The sequence below is a fragment of the Mizuhopecten yessoensis genome, unplaced genomic scaffold, assembly GCF_002113885.1.
Source record: "Mizuhopecten yessoensis strain PY_sf001 unplaced genomic scaffold, ASM211388v2 scaffold8213, whole genome shotgun sequence".
In the NCBI taxonomy this organism is placed as follows: Eukaryota; Metazoa; Mollusca; class Bivalvia; order Pectinida; family Pectinidae; genus Mizuhopecten; species Mizuhopecten yessoensis.
Genome location: NW_018407435.1, coordinates 1514922 through 1539604, shown reverse-complemented (window position 1 = coordinate 1539604; position 24683 = coordinate 1514922). Strand labels below are relative to the sequence as shown.

At 34.9% G+C, this 24683-nt stretch overlaps 1 protein-coding gene across 8 annotated transcripts in view; it reads left to right on the top strand.

The window, feature by feature from the left end:
- The window catches only part of LOC110455387 (fibroblast growth factor receptor 4-like), a 108386-nt gene that overhangs the window by 62375 nt on the left and 21328 nt on the right, over positions 1-24683 (top strand). For 4 of the 8 annotated variants that reach the window (XM_021505489.1, XM_021505488.1, XM_021505491.1 and 1 more), the window contains 4 exons: positions 18041-18436; positions 21478-21631; positions 22121-22248; positions 24295-24357. In XM_021505489.1, the coding sequence (XP_021361164.1) occupies positions 18367-18436; positions 21478-21631; positions 22121-22248; positions 24295-24357 (415 nt within the window). In that variant the 5' untranslated portion in view covers positions 18041-18366. Of the gene's footprint in view, positions 1-4646; positions 4748-12872; positions 13017-17834; positions 17929-18040; positions 18437-21477; positions 21632-22120; positions 22249-24294; positions 24358-24683 lie in introns of those variants that run through there. The other 4 variants (XM_021505494.1, XM_021505487.1, XM_021505493.1 and 1 more) reach the window with 3 other exon arrangements.

Below are 24683 nucleotides of genomic sequence, written 5' to 3'. Positions count from 1 at the left end.
TGAACAAGGGCTTTATATTAAGGTTTTACCATATTGATGAACAAGGGGCATTATATCAAGGTTTTACCATATTGATGAACAAGGGGCGTTATATTAAGGTTTTACTATATTTATAAACAAGGGGCATTATATCAAGGTTGTATTGAACAGAAATGAGGAGCATTATATAAAGATGTTATTGTACATGGATATAAGTGAGGGGCATCATGCCATAGTATTCCTGTTTTCGTTATTACGCCTGTTTTCAATGGAATGATGGTAGGAGAATGCATGGATTAGTCGTAGGTTGTTTTGGCAATAATAATGAACAAGGCGCAACTTACAACTAATCCATGGCATTAAAATAAGACGAAGAAACAGTGAATGTATGTGTCTTCATTTCTGACAATATAGCAATGGTTTTCTTCTTTTTATAATAAGCTTAAATAGAAACTTTTTTGTTCCTAGATGGTCTCTGACCTCAAACCTCATTTCATTTCAAGCATGTTCTGTTTTAAGTTAAAATTAGAATAATTAATGATAATTAAAATTCTGGGAAATGAATGAAAGACAGAAACGTGTAGCAGTATACACATTGCTCCTTACATGAAGATCAAGTAATCAGTTGGAATTAAGTTTCTACATACATTAAGGGTTTAGGAGCCAGGGGCTATTGACTCTGTTTAAGGGGCCAGCTGGCTGCCATTTGTCTAGGGTGACAGTAGGAAATGGGACTGTCTTTTGGGGTTAGATATCAGTAGACTAGCCAGGATAGTTATGTTGGATTACTTCCTGTGCTAGATGACAGGAAGTTTGGGATAGGTAACCAACAGTTGTTCTCTCAAATTGTCTGTGTACTTGTTTACTTAATGGTGGACAAATAGTATTTAAACTTTGGAATTTATTTTGAAATGTTTCTTTCAGTGACCTGACTGAAATTTCCTTCCTTTCCTTCTTTTTTTTTGTGTTATTTAGGTTGAAATGCTTTTTGTGCACTAAGTCTGAAGTGGGTTTTTTTTATAAATAATCAAATGCGACATCTATAATTGCTAACCATTGATAAATTTCCCCAAGGTAGAAACTGAAAAAAAAATCATTTAAATATCTAAAAAATACTTACAATGAACACTTCTTAAAAGCATTAATATCATAAAATGCCATAGTTTTCTCTGCTAAAAAATTTAATTTGCACTAAAATCAAGAGGAAGGAATTCAGCTGATTTCTATAGTCGAATATGAAGGTGAAACTATGAGTTTTCCTCCAAGATGCATCTTTTTAAATTAAAAGTTGTCCTGTAAAAAGTCTTATACTATGTACTCCCAATTATTGGTATGACACGAGCCTATCATAAATTTACTTCCTAATATGCTTGTCCTATTTGTACAGCTTGGTAGACTTAAACAGAACTCATTTTTGATTATGTTTATAGCTCTCATTCAGAAGCACAACATACCCCATAATTTATGTACAGAAAAGGCAGGTTTATTCCAGAATGTGAAGGAATAATTATGATACTAACCCAGTGAAGATAAGCCTGAACCATTGTGCCATGAGATCATGTTACAGGATATGAAATAGTATAGGGGTAGTAGGAATCTGAAGTACACACTGTAAACCTATACCAGTGTACACTCCAGGTAGATATACCTACTTCAGTCTAGAGACACAGACTACTGTATGGAGCCTTACTGATATGGAGCGTTGTATAACACAAGATGCTGATGTGTGTTACCTCAGAGGAAGTTACTGTATAGGAGTAGCAATCATTGGTATACATCTTCATTATCTTTTTTACATAATCTGTTATTCTTATCAAGAGGCCCATCATGAGATGATTAATTAGACCAGCATCTGTAGCCCTGGACCAGCTAGGGGGCCATATGATGAAGCAGGCTGGATCCCTGTGGGAGAGTTCAGTGAGATAGGTGTGATGCAATGCCAATTAACAGGCCATCATATACCTATCACCCCAGTAAGTCTCACCACCAGACTTATAGCTATAGATGTATATCTACCACCCCAGTAAGTCTCCCCACCAGACTTATAGCTATAGATGTATACCTATCACCCCAGTAAGTCTCACCACCAGACCTATATATATAGATGTATACCTATCACCCCAGTAAGTCTCCACCCCAGACTTATAGCTATATATGTATACCTATCACCCAGTAAGTCTCCCCACCAGACGTATAGCTATAGATGTATCCCGATCACCCCAGTAAGTCTCACCACCAGCTATAGATGTATACCTACCACCCAAATAAGTCTCACCACCAGACCTATAGCTATAAATGTATCCCTATCACCCCAGTAAGTATCACCACCAGACCTATATATATAGATGTATACCTCTCACCCCAGTAAGTCTCCACACCAGACCTATAGCTATAAATGTATACCTATCACCCAGTAAGTCTCCCCATCAGACTAATAGCTATAGATGTATACCGATCCCCCCAGTAAGTCTCCCCATCAGACTTATAGCTATAGATTTATACCTATCACCCCAGTAAGTATCACCACCAGACCTATAGCTATAAATGTATCCCTATCACCCCAGTAAGTATCACCACCAGACCTATAGCTAGAGATGTATACCTATCACCCCAGTAAGACTCCCCACCAGACTTATACCTATAGATGTATACCTATCACGCCAGTAAGTCTCCACACCAGACCTATAGCTAGAGATGTATACCTATCACCCCAGTAAGTATCACCACCAGACCTATATATATAGATGTATCCCTATCACCCCAGTAAGTCTCACCACCAGACTTATAGCTATAGATGTATACCTATCACCACAGTAACAAATCTGGACAGACTAGTAAAATGGTATTTCTCAACACATGTCTCATTTCATTTAAGAAAATAATCAGTCTCACTATGATTTTTACATTCAGATATAGTGTATCCGTATTATGAAATAATTTCTGATGGTTTGAAAAAGACAACTTACTTACCACAAATATCATAATTTTGAAGGGAGACTTTTTTTTTTTTACTCGATGATAGATGTGGTTGAAAAGTAATTGTATTTTGGGTGTTTTTTTTCATATTTACTCTTTATTGTTAACAGAAGATATAGCCATACCACCTGCATGTTATATATTTACTTCCCAATAATGGTGCTGTATTAAACAACTAGGTGGATGGGAGCCTTAATTTTAGTGAAAATAAATATACATCTTTATGTGTATTAATGAGATATAAGTCATTCTGTACAGTGTATATGTTGTTATAAATTAATTAGCATTCATTTAATTCTGTAAGGGATTTGCTGTTCCAATTATCAATCATGTTTAGGAGAATTTTGACAGGTTTACAATGGAGAGTTGTCATTGAAATTGATGTGGTGAATATTTTTCAATCCTGACATTGATAAGGTCATGATAAAATCTATATTTAAGGTGTATTTTTATTGCTTAAAAGTGCCATCCAACACATGTACACTGTTTGTGGGACATTGTTTCAAATTTATGATAATTGTATTCACATGTACATGCAATATACATTATAATCAGCAATACATGTTCATTATAGGTATCATAAATTCATTAAACCCAGACAGCCGAGATATTATAGAAAAGTTATCTACTTCAATTCATCAGTTTATCTCCCGAGGCTAACAGGGAAAGTAATTACTATCAAATTATTGAGCTATCAGGTGAGATTTTATGTCTAGATATGCATCAGTACATCTGTGTAGGCTCATGTGTACAGACTCAGATCACTGATAACTCTATCTGATTATCTGCAGGTTATACGCTCAGATTAAACGCCTCAAAATTTCAATTTCATTTCTCTCTCTGAAGATATGAAGAGTTAAGAAAAGAGAGACAGCAGGTCGATTATTCTTATGTTCCTTTAAAAGTTTTAAGATATTTTCTTTGTTTCTGTGATCAGACAAGACATTCCTACAAAATAAAATCAATCAAATTTCATGGATTTTTTTACAAAAAAATAAAAAAAAATGTTTAAACGTGCTCATCAATGCTCACAGCTGTCGTATTTGCTCAGTGCTGAAGTATTTGATAAAATATTTGTTCAGTGCTATAGTATTGACTGTTTAAATATTTGCTGCAGTACTCATTGTAGTATTTGAAGTATTTGCTACAGTATTTGTTGAAGTATTTGAAGTATTTGCTACAATATTTGTTGTAGTATTTGAAGTATTTGCTACAGTATTTGTTGAAGTATTTGAAGTATTTGTTGAAGTATTTGAAGTATTTGCTACAGTATTTGTTGAAGTATTTGAAGAAGTTAATATTTGCTCAATGTTGTAGCATTTATCAAAGTATTTAATGAAATATAAAGATGGTTTTGTTTGGATAGAACTGAAGTGTGGACTTTTTGAGTTCTGAGTTTCAGAATAGTGTGGAATAACGATTAATTATAGATATGTTCTTATCAGTCAATGTATCCTTTAAAATTTAGTGAACACACCAATGTAGGGAGTGGAGGAAAAGAGAATTTTTTTTTTAAAGTATGACCTCATGATATAGCTGAAGGTCAAGTAATCATAACACTAATAGGTCAAGCTAGTCACTTGACCTTGTCATGGTGAAAACTAAGGTTCACTTGACATCACATTATACATATATATATTTATCACTATGTACAGATATTAGAAAGTCGTGCATTGCCCTGGGCCCCTGGGAGTACAGAACAAAGAGTAACTGTTCCAGTACTATTCTGTACATATCCTCTCTGAGGTCTAACTCACACCTCCACCAAACTGAAGTGTCAGGGTCTCCACAGGTAAGTTCTCCTGACACTAAATACCTATACATGTTCCTGACTGGGATATTGAAATATTAACCTTTAATTGTTAATATTGATCTACCAACACAACAGGGTCGACACTTGGTGATAAATCAGCTATCTGATTTTGAAAGATAACATTTGTCGACTGTGCTTTAGGGATTAAAACTTGACACCAATTTGTTATGGTTTTGATATGAAACCAGGTAATTATTTTCATATTTTATATTGTCACCACTATATTTGTCTGTAATTCATCTGTTCTTGTATCTTATCGTTCCTATCAACAGTTTTCTGAACATATACAAGAAGAAAATGAGATTTTCGCATGTAGTACAATATTCCATGTGTTATCTGGCTTGGTTCATTTCTATTCCTGCATCTTGTGATGATCGAAAAGATTGCCAACAGCTAGAAACTGGAATGTAGATATTTATTATCATGACCTTTGAATGGTTGATTGTGATAAATGGACCATCTACCGGTAGACACATTGACATACGACAAAGTATGCATTTAAAAGAATATAGATTTTTTTGATATTTGGTATGCTACAATTACCATAAGGATAAAGGAATGCAACAAAACGCATGAAAGAAAATAAATTTAAATGAATTTTAGTTTTCTATTCAACAACAACCATACTGTTTCATGAGACACGAGGAGTGTCTGTTGAATAAGTTTACCTATAATGAAAGATATAGTGATGAATACGATAAGATGAATTCTTTTAAAAATCTGGCAATTATGATTGAAATAAATTGTGAAATACCTGAAATGTTTATGTAAACTGAATTGTTGCATCACCTATGCATATGTTATAATAGATAATATCAAAGACTGTTAATTAAGTAAATTGTTTATCTCCTCACCTGGAACATCCTTGTTTAACTACGGTACCCGTTCATAATCAATATATCCACAGTGGTATTACTTATGTACAGTTTGACGAAGTCTTGAATTCAACAAGACAGCTAAAGTTTCTAGTCAAAGATACTACATAACTATAAACCAAACATTGTGTCGTTGTTTGCACAGTATTTAACTCTTCTCCTCACTCTTTTCCTCCTGATAACAACATTATCTCTCCCCATCCATATAAAATACTCTTCACCTATCCGTATGCTCTTTCCTTTCTTCCCCTCAACCTGTGTTTCTTGTATTGCCTATCTGTTTATCCCCATTTCCTCCATCATCAGGGCTCCTCAATACACTTTCTTTTTTTCACCTCTTTCTTTCTTCATCCTCATCTTCTCCCTCCTCTCTTCCCCTCTTCATCTTCATCTTTTTTCTGTATAACCCTCTTCATCCTCATCTTCTTTATGTATTCCCCTCTTCATCTTCTTCTTCTTTATGTATTCCCCTCTTCATCTTCTTCTTCTTTATGTATTCCCCTCTTCATCCTTATCTTCTTTCTGTAATCCCCTCTTCATCCTCATCTTCTTTCTGTATTCCCCTCTTCATCCTCATCTGCTTTCTGTATTCCCCTCTTCATCCTCATCTGCTTTCTGTATTCCTCTCTTCATCCTCATCTTTTCCTTTCTCTTTCTCTTTTCTTTTATTCCTATTCATTCCTCTCTTCATCCTCCTCTTGTCCCGTCGTTTTATCTTCTTTTCCCCTTCCCTCTTCCTCTGCTTTCAATTTTCTTTCTTTCAACAAATTTTATTGACAAGGTTGTTACAAACTCAATTGGATGGAATAACAGGCAAAGCCTATATAAATTCTCTCCAACGGTGGCTAAATTAATGGATTCTGTAACTTTGGATTTGATTTAATGTATACATCAATTTTGAAATGAAAATTATAAACAAATTTATAAACGACCTTTCAATTTTAAATTTTAAATTTCTATTTTTACCCTTCTCTTTCTTCCTTTTTCCTCTACTTATCATCTCTATCAAATGCTATAATCCTTCTCCCTCCTTTGCTACCTGATCTTCACTCTCTTTCATTCTTGTCTGTCTCCACTTTTCTTCCATCAAAAAAACTCTTCATGCTTTTCTTAACCATACCTCACTCATTGCCTATTCATTCATATCCCTTTTCCCTAGATTTTCTTTTGACTTTAAAATAATTTTGATAAAACTGTCCTGACAAAGGAGTTTGAAACAATACATTTTTACTGATAGATCATAAATTCTAAATTATGACCTATAACCTTCGTATATACCTTGGTAACTTATATCTGGTCAGAGTAATTCTTAAAATAAAAAAATCACAGTGGATGACTACAACTTTTGACCACTAGTGTTAGCCATCATGTCTGACATACAGGAAACGTCATCCTCACTCAATGGAAGTGCCGAGGACCTAGTTATAAACGCCACTTAGAGCACTGTCGAGTAAACAGACAATCAAATAGGTCCGCAGATGTCACTGAGGATGTCAAAGGCGAAAATTGTTATCTATAATTGAATACTGGTTGTATTCAAAGTACTGTAGTTGTAAAGAAGAAGATTAACAGATGTCAGCACGAAACATAATTATCTGCATCCGTCACCTATTTACACTCTGAGTTGTCTGCCCTTGACGGTCATTTTGTAACACCTTGAAGAAATAGCCACTAACATATAATTTGATGAAAGACCATTGCAGGAAATGGACCATTGACACGTGACATATCAAAGATGACAAGGATTCAGAGTTATTTAAGTCTTGTCGGAATAATGCACAATTCAATTTTAGCTCACCTGCCCGAAGGTGGAGGGTGTGGTCCCCTTGGGGGCAGAGGGGCTTGGCCCAATAAGATAAACAGAGGTAAATGTTAAAATCCTTTTTGTTCCATACAGACGAAGGGATCTAAGATAAACTTGATGTAGAGCATCATTGGCCTAATAGAATTTAATGTTGTATAAACCATGCCCCCACCTCAATGGGGAAAGAGGGAACAGACCTTAAATACAATAAGGGTGTTGCTAAGATATAGGGCCAATATTTGGATATTTGCAGTTTGATATTAAATACGAATATTTTTGCCATTATTATTTAAATACCAAGATGAGCAATACCTCTAGGCCTCTTGTTTCAAAAGAAAAATGCATATGAAAATGAAGTCTTGAAGATGTTTTGTCAATATCAAAAGCGACAGTGTAAAGTTAAATACCTACACTGCAGCTTACAATACCTGAGATATGCTCTTGAATTATTCGGACGGCATGTTGATGATGAAAATCTTTGTGTACAATAGGAAAAGTCGTATTTATCACAGAAATGAAATCACTGATACAAAGTCTGTCATATAGAATTACTTGCCCTTGAATGTCTCTATGAAGAGGAACATTAAGATTGGCTAGGCTTGATTCTTTAGGAAGTATGGTGCAGTAATACGTTTAATAATGAATTCAAGGGGAACTAAGAAAATATTTCTTGACAGTAGAATAAGTTGATAAGGAATTCCAGGGGACCAAAAAATTGGTTCTCGATACAGTAAAATATGTATATAACAAACCCCCTGGGTTATAAGAATTCAGTCCGCTATCAAACATATTTGATAAAATCCCAGTAATAAAAGAAATATGTTTGCTATACAGTGATATATATTTGAACCCCAGATGACATAAGAAGTAAGTTCCTTTTACAGTGAAATAAGATTAAAATTAACCCCAGACAAATTAACAAATTAATTAACTCAGGCAAAATTGGTTTCAGAATTGGATGTGCATGAGACAATGCTTTACAAAAGGACATTTTATGACTTTGTTATAAACACAGAAAGTGTGACTGTAGGAAGCATATTTACTGTACTATTTCTGTTTTATCGTGACAATCAAAGTTTTCACTTTCTACTAGCTTATAAAGATGTAAAGCATATGTCACAAAGAGTTATCTGCCCTTGAGTGTCCTGACAGGAAGAAGAGAATTGAGAATATTCTAAAATCTCAAAGTAGAACAAATTATCTGTTTAATTACAGTAATTAACATCCAACACAGTAACAAGATGGTCCTCTGTCTCTAACAACACATTTTAAATTTGATATGCATAAAATGTGTTAAAACATCTGCCAACTACAGTTATCTGCCCTTGAGTGTCTTCACAGGAAACAGATAGTTAACACAGTTCAAAGATCTCGTGAAAGGGCGAAATTATTCTCTATGAGCAAGTATTTAAACAAATGTGCCAAGCTCTCCACCGAATTACTCCAAGTGGATGCTGACAAGATTAAAGGGTCGAGATAAATAGTGTGAATATAAGTCAATACACAGTCCCCTCCCCGCACCCTTTTATGTGGACTTTGATTCCGTACCATTTGTATACATTTGTACTCCATGGATGGCTTTAATGATGCTCCTGGCTTTGTGTAAACACACCGATATAACTACAAGAAGAGTTCAGCTTCCTGTTCAGAGATTCTAGGAGTTTCGGAACTCTTTGGTGTGAAGGAAACATTATTTTTAACATGTGTTTTGTGTTTTCTGATGTCTAATCATTTATGCTTGCAGATTTGTCTTGTTTGAAATTTCTTACTCGTTTCATGAATGGAGCAATAATTTGTATGACAAAGATTAAGATTTTCTGCTTTATCTATAAATCCATGAGAACACTTTTTGGAGCTTATTTACAATATACATATGTTTTCTATCTAGATTACTGATTAGGTTTCTTCTTGTTTGAATCCTTTTATGAATGAAAAAAGTCTGTGTAAGGTTGATTAAGTGTGGTAATCAAAGCAATGCCCTTACAGAGAATCATGCATGGCCAACAATGGGATCTCCTCTTAATTATATAGATTGAGTTTTGATAAATATCTATCAAAATCGGTGCAGATGGTTAGCGTGTTTGACTCAGCTTCCGGAGGAGATGAAGAAATACTCCCACATTGACTGGAACAATTTCATAAAATAGAATTATAATGTGCACACAGAAGCCCTTCCCCAGCCCTTCCCTGACTGGTGCATTAGCATGGTCAATTATGTGGAGATTGTCTGAGACAGTGTATATATACAGTGGAGATGAGGGATACGGACAAGCCTGCTGGCTTTAATGTATAAACATGTACTTGTTAGCTTTCCATGTAGACTGATGCAAATGCAACAACGTAAAATAATTCACATAAGAAATAAACATGAATGTTTATTGAATTAAAAGAAATTATCTTTTTGCTGTCTTTGCTTATATTGCACTGTATTGTGTGTTGTGTTTCTTTCATCCAAAAAATAGTAAATGTCTTTAAAGAAATTAGTCAAACTTTTTTCTTACGAAATTCCTCATGTATTTATAATATTTAAAATTACATTCTGTTGTAAGATTTTACATGTATATCTAATTTCTCTTTTAAAACGAAAATACTTTTAATTTGAAAATTTGATCACTAGATATACACAAGGCAAATTTAACATAACATCATTTGAAAGCGTTTATTAAATAATTCTAGATGACAGGGAAATGTTTTGAAACAAATTAAAGCATAAGGAGGCTATTATTCCCATAAGAAGATTTGATGTTAGGACAACTGATGTGGGTGTGTTTTGAGCACACCATGCTAGCTAGCCCCCTTCTGGTAGCGTCAGTATGACGTTCGAGGGCCAGAGGTGTGATGAGAAGCATATGGACTGCTTCATTATACTTGTATAACAACTGTTTTCTGTCCAGGCATAGCACACGCAGGATGTATAATTCAGATGGGATATTGCTTCAATCTATGGAAAAAAAAACTAAATTATCACAAACAGAAACATTTATAAATTGACCACTCCTTGGTTCTATTTTAGAATTGGTGTCGAAAAGCCAGAGGTCAGTTATCCGACCCAGGCCCCCAAATTATTACCATATTATCAAGCTTATTGCTTTGGGGTGGAAATGATAGACCTGTATGTAGGTGCCATGGTAATTTCCTGCCAACCCCTTCTCCCTAATGCCCACTCCCACAGCTTATTTTTATAGGGAAGATCTTTCAGCTCCTGTAACTTGTTGCATCCCCAGCCCCTGGTTCCTTGATAATCCATTTTCAAACTCCTTTTGACTTGATTCTCAGATTATTATTTTTTCAATATAATCCCTATTTTCAAATCGGTGTCATGTTTGCAACAGATCAATCTTTTAATTTTGATTTCCTCAATTTTCAATAAAGAGATGGGTTTCTACTTTTCAGCTTCTAAATCCATGCTTCCGTGTTCCAAATTCTTTGTTTATTTTGGAGATTTTGGTCTGACTTTGTCCATTCAAACTTGACCCCTCTCTACCAATGTTTGGTGGTATTTGTTGATTTAGGGCTCTTGGTCATTCCAGGGGTCAATTCCAGTCCTAAGCCAATAGAATCCCTGCCCTTTTATTCTGGACACACCTTTCTTTAATTAAGTAAAAATTTTGTCAGCTACCACACGTTAAAACCAAATTTACCACAGAGGGATGTAGATATGTGCTTGTAATTTCCCTGTACTAAACCACTTTTAAAATTCAGAAATCTCTAATGGTTGAAGGTTTTGCAGGTGTAATTTAAAACCAACTATATCTCGGTTTTGATGTTAGGATATTTCATGAGATAATTTAAGATTTTTCTTCTGGAGTTGATAATCTTTCCTACGATTACAGAAGAATTTAGATACTTTGGGAGACTGATTTGAAAATTTGAAGAAAGAAAAAAAATATTTACAGGAGATTTTCTTTAACAAAAACAGGTTTCAAACGAAATTGCATCCTCCATTCTTTCAAATTTTGCTCAATTTTAAAGAAATACAATTAAAGAATTTCCACTTACTTCACTGAAAGTAGTAAGATGACAAACACTACCTTGTTTGAAACCTTGCAACATGACACTCACTAAAAGGTATTCTTCACCCAATACGTCTTCTCAAGAAAATAATGTCCTTATTTAATTAAGTTGTTAGTGCGTAGAAAATTCCTCTGTACTCAAAAAGTTATACCTAGTTTTATTAATGATGATTTTTTTGAAATGTAACTGTGCAGAAAATTAGTTTGGTTGGAGTGAAGATATGTCATTTATCACGGCTGTCCTACCTTCTCCTAAATAAGGCTACTACACAGGTAAAAATGACAGGTGACTGTGTATTTGACATGTAGTTTGCTGCAGAATGACCCAAACTTTGTTGGACTGTCATGATTAACAACTACAGTCTCTACTGACCAGTCTGGTTAACTTACGGGCAAGCATAGGTAAAAATTAAATCAGATTGACTCCTTCAAAAAAAATTGTAAATCTGCAATTATATTTTGTAGAGACAGAACATTGATTGTAAACAGATTCATAGGCCTGAAAGAATATCAGTATACTAAAAGTATTTCCAAATCCAGTCAAGAAATTGTCCTATCCAGACAGAAATTCAAGCTGAACATGAAGAGATTTAGTTTCAATAGCATACGTTCCTATTCTAACTCATTTCTTACCTAGGTATAACAGTTGAGGGACCACTAGCACTGCTGGACTGCCCAAGGCAATGGACTTTTACCTGACATTGTGACAAATTATACACACGGGATATAAAGGTGTTAGATAGATTTTCAGATCAGGAAATGAGATTTTAATTTGGTCATTAATTAAAAATCAAGCAGAAAAAAATGTGTGCAGATATCTGGAAAATTAAAACTTTTTTTTTTACATGTTTATTGCAAAAAAGATAGAATTTGTATTTCTTGAAAATAAAACACCACTTAATTACTTATAAAATGAGAATATTTCACATTTCTATATAGATGGGTCTATATACACACTAAATTACATTGCTACTACATGTATTTCACTAATGCATATGTGTGAGACTATATTTTTTTTTAGAACAGTCAACAAATTTAATAAACTAGTAAATGTTTCCTCCTGAAATTGACTGTGAACATTTTTCAACAATAATCGCTATACTTTGTCTTGAACAAAGCTAACCCATACATTTCCCTGTAACCTATCATTCCTTTAAAAAGTAATTCTCAAAACTGGATTTAATTTACACCTAGGGTGATTTTTGTAAAAATCTGACAAGGATTTTACAATACCATCTACAAATAACTGTATTTTTCCAATCATGAAGTTAACAAATTTTGTATTGAATGCGATCATACCGAACATCCTGTGTTAAGAAAATAGCTGTAGGACTTTTAAGAGAAGCAGAGTGACGTCACGAGAAATCTTTTGATCCCAAGTTTGAAAGTCTGTCACGTGATCCCTCCCCATACACACACCGATAGGCTAGAAAGTTGGATGCTTCAGTTGTGATACGGAGAACTACAGTGCGCACTGTTATGGAGATTTTAAAAAGTGTTTTCGGATTATTAACAACTTGATTCACAAATATATATGGGATTTACGAAAGTTAAAGGTAAGCACTTACAACTTTTATAAGTTTAAAAACGCAGAAATATATACAAATCTTGGAAATTAAAGGGACGCTACGAGGCTTGAATACCCGAATGGCTGGGCTGCGAACCATGTGGCTTAGAAGTTGTAGGGGGTTATCTTCCTAGGCAAATTCCTGGCAAGTTTGTCTCTCTATTATCCTATAAAGCTTGACAACAAATTAGATTAAAATCTCGTCAATTTCTGCAGTTAAAAATGTGTTTCGTTGGAAAATTCGTCGTTTCGTAGGGAGCGTGTCTTGTATTTGTTTACAAGTTTGTTGGTGTGTTTTACCTACAGTAGAATACCTGTTCTTGCGGAACGGTGAATTCAGTCCTTTTTTCAAGAATTTAAAAGTGATTGTTGGGAACAAATTACAACTACCACATCAGAATGTAGACATTTTAAGCAATTATTGGATTATATATGTTAACTTATTCAATTCCTGTTATTTGCGACAGTTTTCGCCTGTAAAAACTGCAGGTGCGCGTTTTGAGGAAAATATAGAATTGACCATGATATGCTGATATGTGATATTTCCTCTCCGTGAAATTAAAGAGTCAAGACTGATGTTGAAAATTATATCCTATTCCTCCGCACCCCTTGAACTAGGCAGTCATCACAATCTGTGCCCGTGTGACTGTGATCGACTTTTGTTATGCTGATAAGGTTTCAGGTATGCGGTACGCGTTTGCACGTTCGACCTGTCATATATGAATAAACTTTGCTAGCATAATTTTATGTCTGAATTAATTTTGCCCAGTTTTTAAATGATTCGTACTGGTCTTATCATGATATCTTATTCTAATTCAATAAATTCCATGATCTCTCATACCTGCGAAAAGGCTCTTTACCTGTGCAAATTCCCGCGGTTTTTTCTCGATTGACCAGCTCCCCAGGGTATTCTGGTGGCCGATTAAACAGAGATTAAAACGGCAAGCATTGGTCAACTGGTCAATGATTGGCTCCAACGGATTTTGTGATCTTTTGTTTGGACAGCATTTCTGCAGACTGACCATTAGTGTCTTGATAATTAGGAGCATTTACCTGTAAGGAAGTGGTCAATTACACACCTAGGTAAAAGCCAATCAATTGTCAGGAAGCTTTACTCTGTGTCAAGATAAACAGGTAACTACAGGTATTGATAAGGGATGACCATAATATTTAGATGACTTATTTAATGCAGACTGAATTATATGTCATTTTTAGTGGTAATTTACAAAATCTTAATACTTAGTTGACTGGGGGGAAAAAACTGTTTACACATCTGAACTAATGTTTGTTGTATAGTATTACAATTTGGTAGTTATTTTATGTTGTCCCAATTTCAGTAAATTTGACATTTTTCTGTATTCCTCATTTGGTATTGATTAAGATATCCAAAAATATGATGATTTTTTTTTTTTCTCCCAGTGATGATAGAATAATATTTATTCTGAATCTACTTTTGAATTGATGTAAATTTTATTGCAATTAGATTGTAGAATACTTCTTTGATTGGTGATACACAGTTACCCCATTTTCTGTTTAGTCATAATTTAGACTTCATGAAGACTTTTGAAGATTTACTGTTAATCAATATTTCAAAAGAGCTCATTTTGACAAAGAAAATTAACTCTTGGTTTTGAAAAACTGTAATTGTAGATTTTTTAAAAATACCTAAAAAGCTAAATATCTTTATATGATACTGGAAACAGGAAATAAGGAAATAAATTGCAAGTTTTGGTCGGATGGGCTGTGGGGATTTCCTCCAAAATGTCAAGGATGTCTGATGTTTTATATTATAGGCTGTAAATTTACAGTGACCATGCTTTCTCTGACCCTGGTCAGTTATAAGGGGCCCAACTTCCTCAGAAGGCCCTGAATGCTGGTCATCAGTGGTCACTCCCAGCTGTTCAGGGTCAATTCTCACCAACATGTTAAAAGATTTTTTCTCAGGGGTCTTAAGTTTTCCAAGTGGGTGGACTAACTATTTGCCCCATCCCAACTACATTCATACCAAGTGTCCAATAATATACTGACCCATATTATTGTATGTAACTTGTCAGATCTCTATCACACTAAATTAAGATAAATTACCTCCTGGATTTTGCTCTATACCCAATTCAATGTTGCAAATATGTAGGTTTTATTCAGTTTATTAAAAAAAAAGTATATTATGAAAAAGTTACTTTCATTAAATATTGTATTGTTGCTTTTCATTTTCTTTGGCAAACAGTTTTCTTCACAGACGACAGACAGTTTGTGTTTAATTTTGAAATCATACCGTGTAGTAAATGGGATTATTTTATTTTTTTAGATTATTTACAGTTCTCAGGTTAAATGTTTGAATTAAAAATGCAGTAACGGAATACATTTCTCGCATAAATCACATTTAAGTATGAAGCTCTCGGCCACACAAAAGCACTGAGCCTGTGCATGTGGATCCCTGTATTTAGACTGTCATGTAAAAGTACGACAAAATTTGTTTATCTACTTAGAATGTAAATTGTCAAATTAAATTAGCACTGTAATACAGGAAAGAAATGAGTCTACAGCCTTGACTACATACACCTTTAAAAAGTGATTAAATGTAGTGTTATCCTGAGTTTATCAGGATCATCTTCAGATTACAGACATCGAAGAACCCCCCCAACACAGTCGAGGAATTTTCCCACTGTAGATCAGGGAAAAAATACTCGACCCTCCCCATGAATGAAGGTTGAAGTTGCTTTGGTGCTCTAGTGTAAAATCTGTTACACAAGCCGAATCATGGGGAATAATCTCGACATCTAATTTCCAACCCCTTTATCCATTTTTGATCCAGAATGATATTGCATGGTCGTGTGTGTGTGTGTGAGGGTTTGTGAGATTTATTGATATTTGATATTTTTGACTGGTGCTGAGTGACTGAGTAACAGATTGAGCTACAAGTTATCACTGCCATGTACTAGTATGTGAAAGAAACACATTTCTAGATATAACTTAATCTATACATAGAAGGATCCTGATAAACGAAGCTATTTTGATGACTTTTCTCTCTTTCATGACCTAAGGGAGGTAATTTGCACTTTTGTTGGCCTAAGCTTTTCATCCTTTTAATTTTTTTCTTCATGCAAATTGTAATTAATTGTTTGTAATTGGTCAAATTAGAAAGGTGATAATTGTCTTGTTATCTGCTGAATCAGGAGTCGATTACATTTACCCTGAGGACGATTATTGATCCGCCATATCATTGATTAAATACATGTGTTGACAGCTTAGTTTTTAGTGTCCATTAGTTGGGTAGCAGACATTCCAATGATTTAATTGTCCCAGGCCAATATGAGGGTAGCATAATATTTATTGTCAGGAATACAGACCTGTTCATACGTACTATTGAGGGGGAAAGTCAGGTATGTATAAGGGATTGTTATTGAATTGTAACTCTACATTTAAGGGAAATCACTTATTTGAAACAAGTTGTACTGTTTAATGTAAATTTGTATAGAGCCCATATAGGATAAACACCTCAGCCACACTTGTATTTTCTGATTATAGCAATTTTGCACATGTTGATCATGTAAAAATGTTAAACTCTCCTCCCCAACCCCCAAAAATTATTATAAAAAATATATAAAACTAAAACTTTCTACCACACTTAATCTAACCTAATAATCTGATATCAGAATGCAAAAACAACAGTTGTTTTGTTTAGTAACACTTGCATGTATATAGGTTCCATTTTAATGAAAATAAAAAATGAAAATGTATTCTTGAAGTTAATAATAAATTGTTTAGATGTTTTGCTCACCTGCTATTCTATCTTCATAAATGACAGATTCAAAAAAGATGTTTGTTTTGAAACAAGAAACAGGTAAAAAAAAGTAAGATATTCATAATTGGTTAGCAAAGATTTGTCATGAAAGATTGCATTATTGCAGTTAAATATATCCCTGAGGGGAAGCTAATACAACGCTATTATCTTCAACATTCGACTCATCATTCTTGTGTGGTCACATTGATTTGATATTTTGAAAACATGTAAAACATGACAACATGAAAAAGATATAGCATGTTACCATGAGAACAAAACCAAATCATTACTGGGCAGCTTATTCACTTCTGGTTTGGTGCCAAAATCAAGGACAGTATCGAATAAGGTGTGGTGTAGGGGGGAGGTTGGTTTGGGGCTAAAATATTTCATCCTATATATGCATGCAATATATAACGTCAGGAGATCGGGAAAACACACTGGTAACGACTACTAAAATCAATCGCAGTTATTGATAAAATGCTGGAGCAGTAAGTATGGAGCTTGTGATGAAAATAATATCATTTAGAGATCACAGATCATGAAAGTAAGATCATGCAGACACAACAAAGGAGAACCTTTGGTGAGGAGTTTTACTTGTTGGTGACCTGACCTAGCTCCTCCACTGGTCAGGGAGTAGTGATATGAGGATGGTGTCAGCTTGATTACTCCAGTATGTTGTAGTGATGGGGAGGGAAGGTGACTTCATGTTCACAATTAATTTGAAGGTTTCAGCTTTTATCATTTCTGCTTTTGACGTAATTAATATGCCAATATAATATTTGTATATTTTAACATTGAATTTGATAGTAAAAGTTTCAGAAAACTTGTATCACCTCTACAATGTAAATACTGTACATACTACTAGAAGTGACATTATGTGTAGTGAACCGAGTATATATAGGGATCTAAACGTTTTTTCTTCACTCTAGTAAATGTGTTGCCATACTGGAATGTCTTCGGTCAAGTGTAGAGTTGGGTACAACCATATGTCAGAATTACTCACTCGTACTGTAGTACACACCCCTAGTACACTTAACAAATCATCCAGCATATGAGAGCTTGCTCTCAACATGGAGCTGATTGGTGTGGGACTCGGCCTTAATTTAGCTTGTATGGGATCGTGAGTACTCATGGTTTTGACATAAAACTTATACAAAAAGTTTTGTTAAATCTTTCTTGATATTTCCCTAGTTGTAGTTTTGATATTAATTGATTTTCATTTTCTTTTGCAGATCGTGTGAAAACTCAAAATTGGGAATGCTATTCTGATGCAACACATTGAAGGATTAACCTCCGTACAAAGGATTTATTCATAATCTTCATTTTTAAACAACTTTGTGTGTGCCATCTGAAATATTATTGATGATGTGAAATTTCCGTTTTCCTGGATTAAAATACAGATTCAGCCTAAATGTGGGATAAGATTTTATAAAGAAATATTTTTGCCGAGTTCTGATATTCTTTCCTTGGAGTTAGACTGAAGTGGGTGACGACGCAATGTTACTGTGTTTTCCGAGGACGTTGGATTTATGATATATATGTAGTGAAATTTGAGGACATGGGCACAAGCTTTGTTTATCTGGTATTGATATTTGTATTGGGAATATCAGTGGCAGACAAACCAACTCGTAAGTATATTTACCAAATGTCACAGACTATATTTAACTCATTCACCCCTGAACATACATCTGAACTCTTCCAATTCTAAGGATGGAATATATAGTTCATTATAAAAATTTCAGGGGTGAATGAGTTAATTGGGTAGATGAACTACACAATTTCGTTTCTCAAAATTTTAAATTACTTTGAAGTTCTTTAAATTTCATAGATTATTTCCTTAGTTATATCCAATTCCAGTAAATTGGGTTTTAGGCATATGTACATAATGTATACCCAATCATTTTAAAAACTTGATGAAATTTGTACTTTTTTTTTCTTCTGAAAAATCAGTTTCAAAGCAATTCAGTTTTTCAAAGTTGCTTAAAAGTATATTAATATACTTACCATTAGCTATAGGTACACATATAAACCTTCAAATGGCTGTAATGCCTTGAAAATTTTTCGAAGGAAAAGAATGTGTCCAAATGACCCATCGACAGTAAATGGATGGAAGCAGACCTTTGACCTGTATGGAGAGTGGGACAAAAATGAAACAGTGTATTATAATAGGACACTAATTTTAACAGGGATATCATCACATGGATTTTTGAAGATTCCAATCTTAATTATCTTAAATCTTTCTTTTTTTTATTAAAAAACGTTACAAGAAAAATGGAGGAAGGATTTTTAACCAAACACAGGATCTACATTAATATTGAGGGAGTAAGGCTTTAATGTTCCTTAGTAGTAGAGCATGCCTTGGTAGTATAGACAGGTCAGAAGTCACGGAGAAGTCTGTACGATTCAGCCGTCATGTTAGACGTCCTAGTCCATTGTCACTCGTGCATAGGCAGAGACTCCCGAGTCAAACATTCAACAAGTATTCAAATTATTGCTGAAGATGTTATCACACAAGCTACATACTTGTATTGTACAGTTTCTGAATACCTTGGTCATTACATAAAACCTCGTTTTATACCCACTGTTCACCAGACACAGTTTAGCTTACATGGATCTCAAATACCTGAGTTTCTGTGTTATCTTCCTATATACATAACATACAAACAACCAAAGGGACAGAGTGTAAAGCAAGCTATGCACATCACAGGCCGACTCGGAAACAAAATATGACGATGGAATCGATCTAACGCAGGCAGTTACTACAGCGAATAGCTAGATGCGACTGTCGCCAAAAATGTCTAATGTACAAAAGTATACATGGCAAAGTTTTTATTCACCAGGGTCAAAACTGAGGTGTGTGTAGCTATTCAGGGCTGGTCACGCTCACTGAACATCCCAAATACCAGGACAGCCCTACAATGGTACAATATTACACTTGAGATCGGGATCTCCATCCATACCCCACTCACCAAAGCAAACACACAAAGACTACACAACAATCCTCCTTCTTTGTCGATTTCTGCTCTGTTTAGTTTCCTCGACAACAATGGACGTATTTGTCAGGAACATGTCTAAAGTAAAATTTGAATTAGTGATTTTCAATGCGTACCTTGGCAACTGAAATTTAAACATGAATAGATACACGTAGCCAGATCAGGTGACCTAGATCTCCTGTAATGACTCTTTTTAACGCGATCCGCAGCTTTGTGCATACTTCCACCAGGAACAGTGTCTAAAGGCTGAAAATAAATCCTCTTACGAAGTTAACAAATTCAAACGGTAGCAACACATATTGGGTGAATTGTTTTATTGTCAAAGTCTGTGAGAATCTTCCACCTGACGACAACTGATTGCTAGGGGGAAGGGTGGTCAAACTGTCCTTCATTGGACTCGAATGTGTTCCACATTTGTTTCATAGTCACAAAAACCTTCATTCAAACAGATCTGTTTACTCTATCAAAACTTTACTGGTGACCAGATATAACATATCCTGTGTTTCTGTAAAAAGTGGATACATACATACACCCTTAAAGCAGGTGTGTTTCATTAGTGTAAACATGTTGGGAGGTTTCAGTATGCATACATTTCTTTGCATTTCTTAAATTTCTCTGACATTTGGGCCAGATTTATGTAGACAATCAACACGTGCACCACTACAATATAGAAGCTAAGTGAACAGTGAATCCTCAAGTTCATCTGAATTTGTATTCATGAATTTTATGTAAAATTTCATTTTATCTCTTCAAAACTCAGGATTTATTATGTAACAAAAAATGATAATAAAACAAGAAATGACACACTTTAACAATAACGTTGAGGAAACAAGATGTAACTCAGTTATAGTTTAAGTACATAAAAAGTTTTATAAAATATATATCTAAACTATTTAATGGGAAAAGCAAAATATTTTTTTTACTAAAAGACATTTTGTTAAGAAAGAGGTGTTTTTTTAAGCATACCAGGTACATATAATTAGTATGGGTTTAGAAATACACATACAGGAAAACGATGGATAGAAGGATCTGGTGAGGACTACAGCGTTTTAAAGGGAGTTCCTTGTACTGAAGGGTATAAGCCCCTTTGCCTTTTTGTTTTCGCTTCTCAAAGGCACGTTTCATTGTTTGTTTGCCTTGCTGCCGAACCTTGTTGTCAGATGTACCGCAACTCTTCAGTAGTATACACATGTGGATTTCATAATCGCCAATTTACTACAACGTAAATGCGAAACTGATTTCAAGAAAAACTCCTGTTCGATCAAAAGAATGCCTTTCACCTGATCATAAAGTTTCCAGGGAAAATCCAGTCAAAGCTAGAGTTAACCATTAATTTGAAAATTAGAAGATATTTCGTGAGGATTCTAATAGGAATAACAAAGGCAAGCACTCGAGTTCCCACCAACGTTTGTAGTGTTTATTGGTCTGTGTGTTGAGGGTGTATCTTTGTAAGGAACAGGAAGGAAGTCTTCAAATGTTTTATAATATTGGTAACCTCTAGTCTACATGTATACTAGACCTGGTAAATAAACAAAGCTCCATTTTGAAAATTATTAAAAGATATTTCCGCTCACTGACGTTATACTGTGTAAATTTATGCAAGATTCAAGTAATACGAATATTTGTGTTTGTCGTATTTTAATTACCTTTGTTGACTTTGTGTATCAATTTTCTAGGCCCACCAGAATTAAAGGACAGTAAGCCAATTAATGACTTGAAGGTGTATGAAGGCGATAAAGCGAGGCTACGATGTGTGGTGAAGGGACATCCACGACCCTGGATTGCCTGGACCAAAAACAACCAGAGCCTCACTCCAAAACAGGACCCTAGGTAAACATCTAAAAAACTAATTCTCACCCAACAACAGAAAAGAGAACTTACTCATACTTTTCAAACAGAAATCAGGTTGTTGGATCATGAGTAATGAACCGCCATGAATATGGGAAATTTTGATACCGAAAGTGTATTAAAAACAATTCCTTTACTTTAATATTTCCCCTTATTGTGACTTTTCCAAACTGATTTCTGTTGTTCCAAATCTTAAAAGCATCTCGGTAGACCCAGACTTTACTGAGATTTTAGTTATGCGTTACCCACGCCTCTGACTTTACTGAAACTCGAGTTTGATGATCTACTGTAATTTCTGATATGGCTATATTGACCCCTCCCCCCCAAAAAAGAAAGAAACCCTGGCTGAATTGTCTTTTCAGACCAAGTGTTAGCAGTTTTGTGCAATTTAAAATACAAACCAGTCTGTTCATAGAAATGAAACTTTTTGCATAATCAGTTGTTGAAGTTTTCACAAATTTTTCGTTACAGGTACAAAATCAATAGAAATGCACTTGTCATAGACAAAGTTCACCGCAACGATACCGCAGTCTTTTCCTGCTTCGCATGGAACGAACTCGGCAACATCTCAACCACTTTTACGCTAACGGTTATCACAGGTATGGTATAACTTGATTGTCAATATCTAGGACAGGTATATAACCATAATCAGCTTAATACGGATAGACTGGGACCTTATACAAATCTATTTGTCATAAATATATATTTTGATATGTGCTGAACAACCTGTGACCAAAGGGGAACAGAGATGGTTGATATTAGGTTCTTATTTCAAATTCGTGAACTTTGAGTTTTAAAAGCAATGGAATTAAATTTTCACATATCATCTGGTTAAGGTTGTTTAGTAGGTTTTCTGGGAATGAATTATTTTGGATTCACGGAGATGCGAGCCTCGAGTACTTGATCATAACTCGGTGAAGCCAAGTGTCGTTGGAGCTTCGGGTACTGACTATATAGTATGGTCGGTATATACATCTAAGAGTCAAACTATTTCTGCTTCAGATCACCATATATTATGAAAAATGGCATTATTTTTCACATAACGCCCCTTACCTGTACTATTTTACTCGACTAAATTTGGATCAGATCGACCATATATATCTCTGGAATAGCACTGCGTTTTTTCCCTATGCTCCGATATAACTGAGGTGAACTGAATCGGGAGGGAATTATCATGTGTCAGAGTCTATAATGAAAGGAAACCAGATAGCTGTATCTGTTTTATCAGTAGAGGTCGAGACATGAGACCAACTAGGCCTGAGTAATGAAGAAATATATGTAACCGCACGTTGACTAAAGCAACACGAGGCGGTCAGATTTAACTTAGCAGTCGTCAAACCAGTTACATACAATTACCACATCAAAACTCATTTCCCTTCATCGTATTGCGATACATACGGCCAGCTTTAATTTTCTATTGTTTGAAGGTTTTTACAAAATTGCTTGGGAATGAGAGCAAAGTCTATGTAACAAGGATATGGGTATCTGATGTTTTTTTCGGCTCCAGGATGGTAGAGGGTCGAGCAAGGACATCACCAGTCATCCCTGGTTTTCATCACTAAACATTACAGGCTGACATTAAAGCTCTGTCAGTTTAGTTAAATCGTGAACTGAAAAACATATCTCTTTGTTAGAACATCATCTAATATATATATAAAGTAGACGGAATTTAACAAGTCTGAAAATGAAAATTGAATTAATAAAAACGACAACATTGTTTAAAACAAGATGTGCTATTTTAAACAAAATTTCAACCCACTAGCTGACAAACCCATTTTAAGAACTTTGTTGTAAAGATGCAAGATTAACAGTGAAGCCAGACAGTGAAGTTTATTAGGGCAGTATTTTACAAAGGGCCATAAATGGAGCCCTATACACAGGAGGTAGGGATCATCTGTACCCAGGGACTGCTGCCTCACCCAGACTCGGTTCACAGATTTTCATAACTCATTATAAACATTTGTTTATAGTGTGAACCCATTTGCTGAGCAGTAGTCTGCATGGAGCCTCCTAATTTAGGCGGTGCCATCAGACACATATGATATGAAGTTGTGGCATGTACCAGAGGTGTGAATGACTTCATACACTGTTTGAGGCTGTAAATCTGAAAATGGGGGCTGTCACCTATGAATTAGTGTTAGGTCTTTGTGCACAGATTAGTTATGATGTGTGCTTCATGTTTCATGGCAGGAAATATAACTAGCTTTAATCTCCATCAAAGACTAGCTTTTCAACATCTCCAGTCAAAGACTCACTTTTTGACGCATTTCAGTCACAAAGTTGATAAAGCAGCGGGAATACAGTATGTCTCTATGTTTATTTGAAGTAAATTATTTCAAACTGTGAGATCTCTGGTCAGTTGGAGCCAGAAAGTCTTTAGTATGACAATGTGATGTACACAGTAACATTATGTCTATATATGACAGTACAGTACTTGTTAGTGTACTAGTAAATTATGATGAGGATGAAGCGTTTATAGTTAAAGCCCTAAGTTTACACACACTTCATTTTAACTCATTCACCCCTTGCGACACATTTGAACTCTTCCAATTCAAAGGTTGGAATAGTTCATTATGAAATATCAGGGGGTTAATGGATTAACCCGATCGGTTGATATATAAAAAAGTTTACCTTTTGTTTTACAGAGGAAGAAGAAGAGCCAGTGGAACAGTCGTATGCCATCTCCAAATGTAACAAGAAAGAAGAAGGTACCTAACTCACACCCATTAATGCCTCATTGTACGCTTAACCCTTTCACCACTGTGCACCACAATGGACTCATCCAGATATATTGATGGTAGAGTCTACCAAAGTTACCTAGGGGTGAAAGGGTTAAAACGTACAGTTAACCGCTACTGGTTCACTATCGTCCTTAGTGAAAGTCTTTGTAACAAGTTTACATTTTATTATGTCGCTGTATGCGGAAACAAACGAAGCCACTGTCGGATCTGTTTCAATGTATACGTACCTGTCACTGCATGTGGTACCATTTAATTTCTGTATCTTTAAGTTCAGTTGGGTATTGCATTGATTC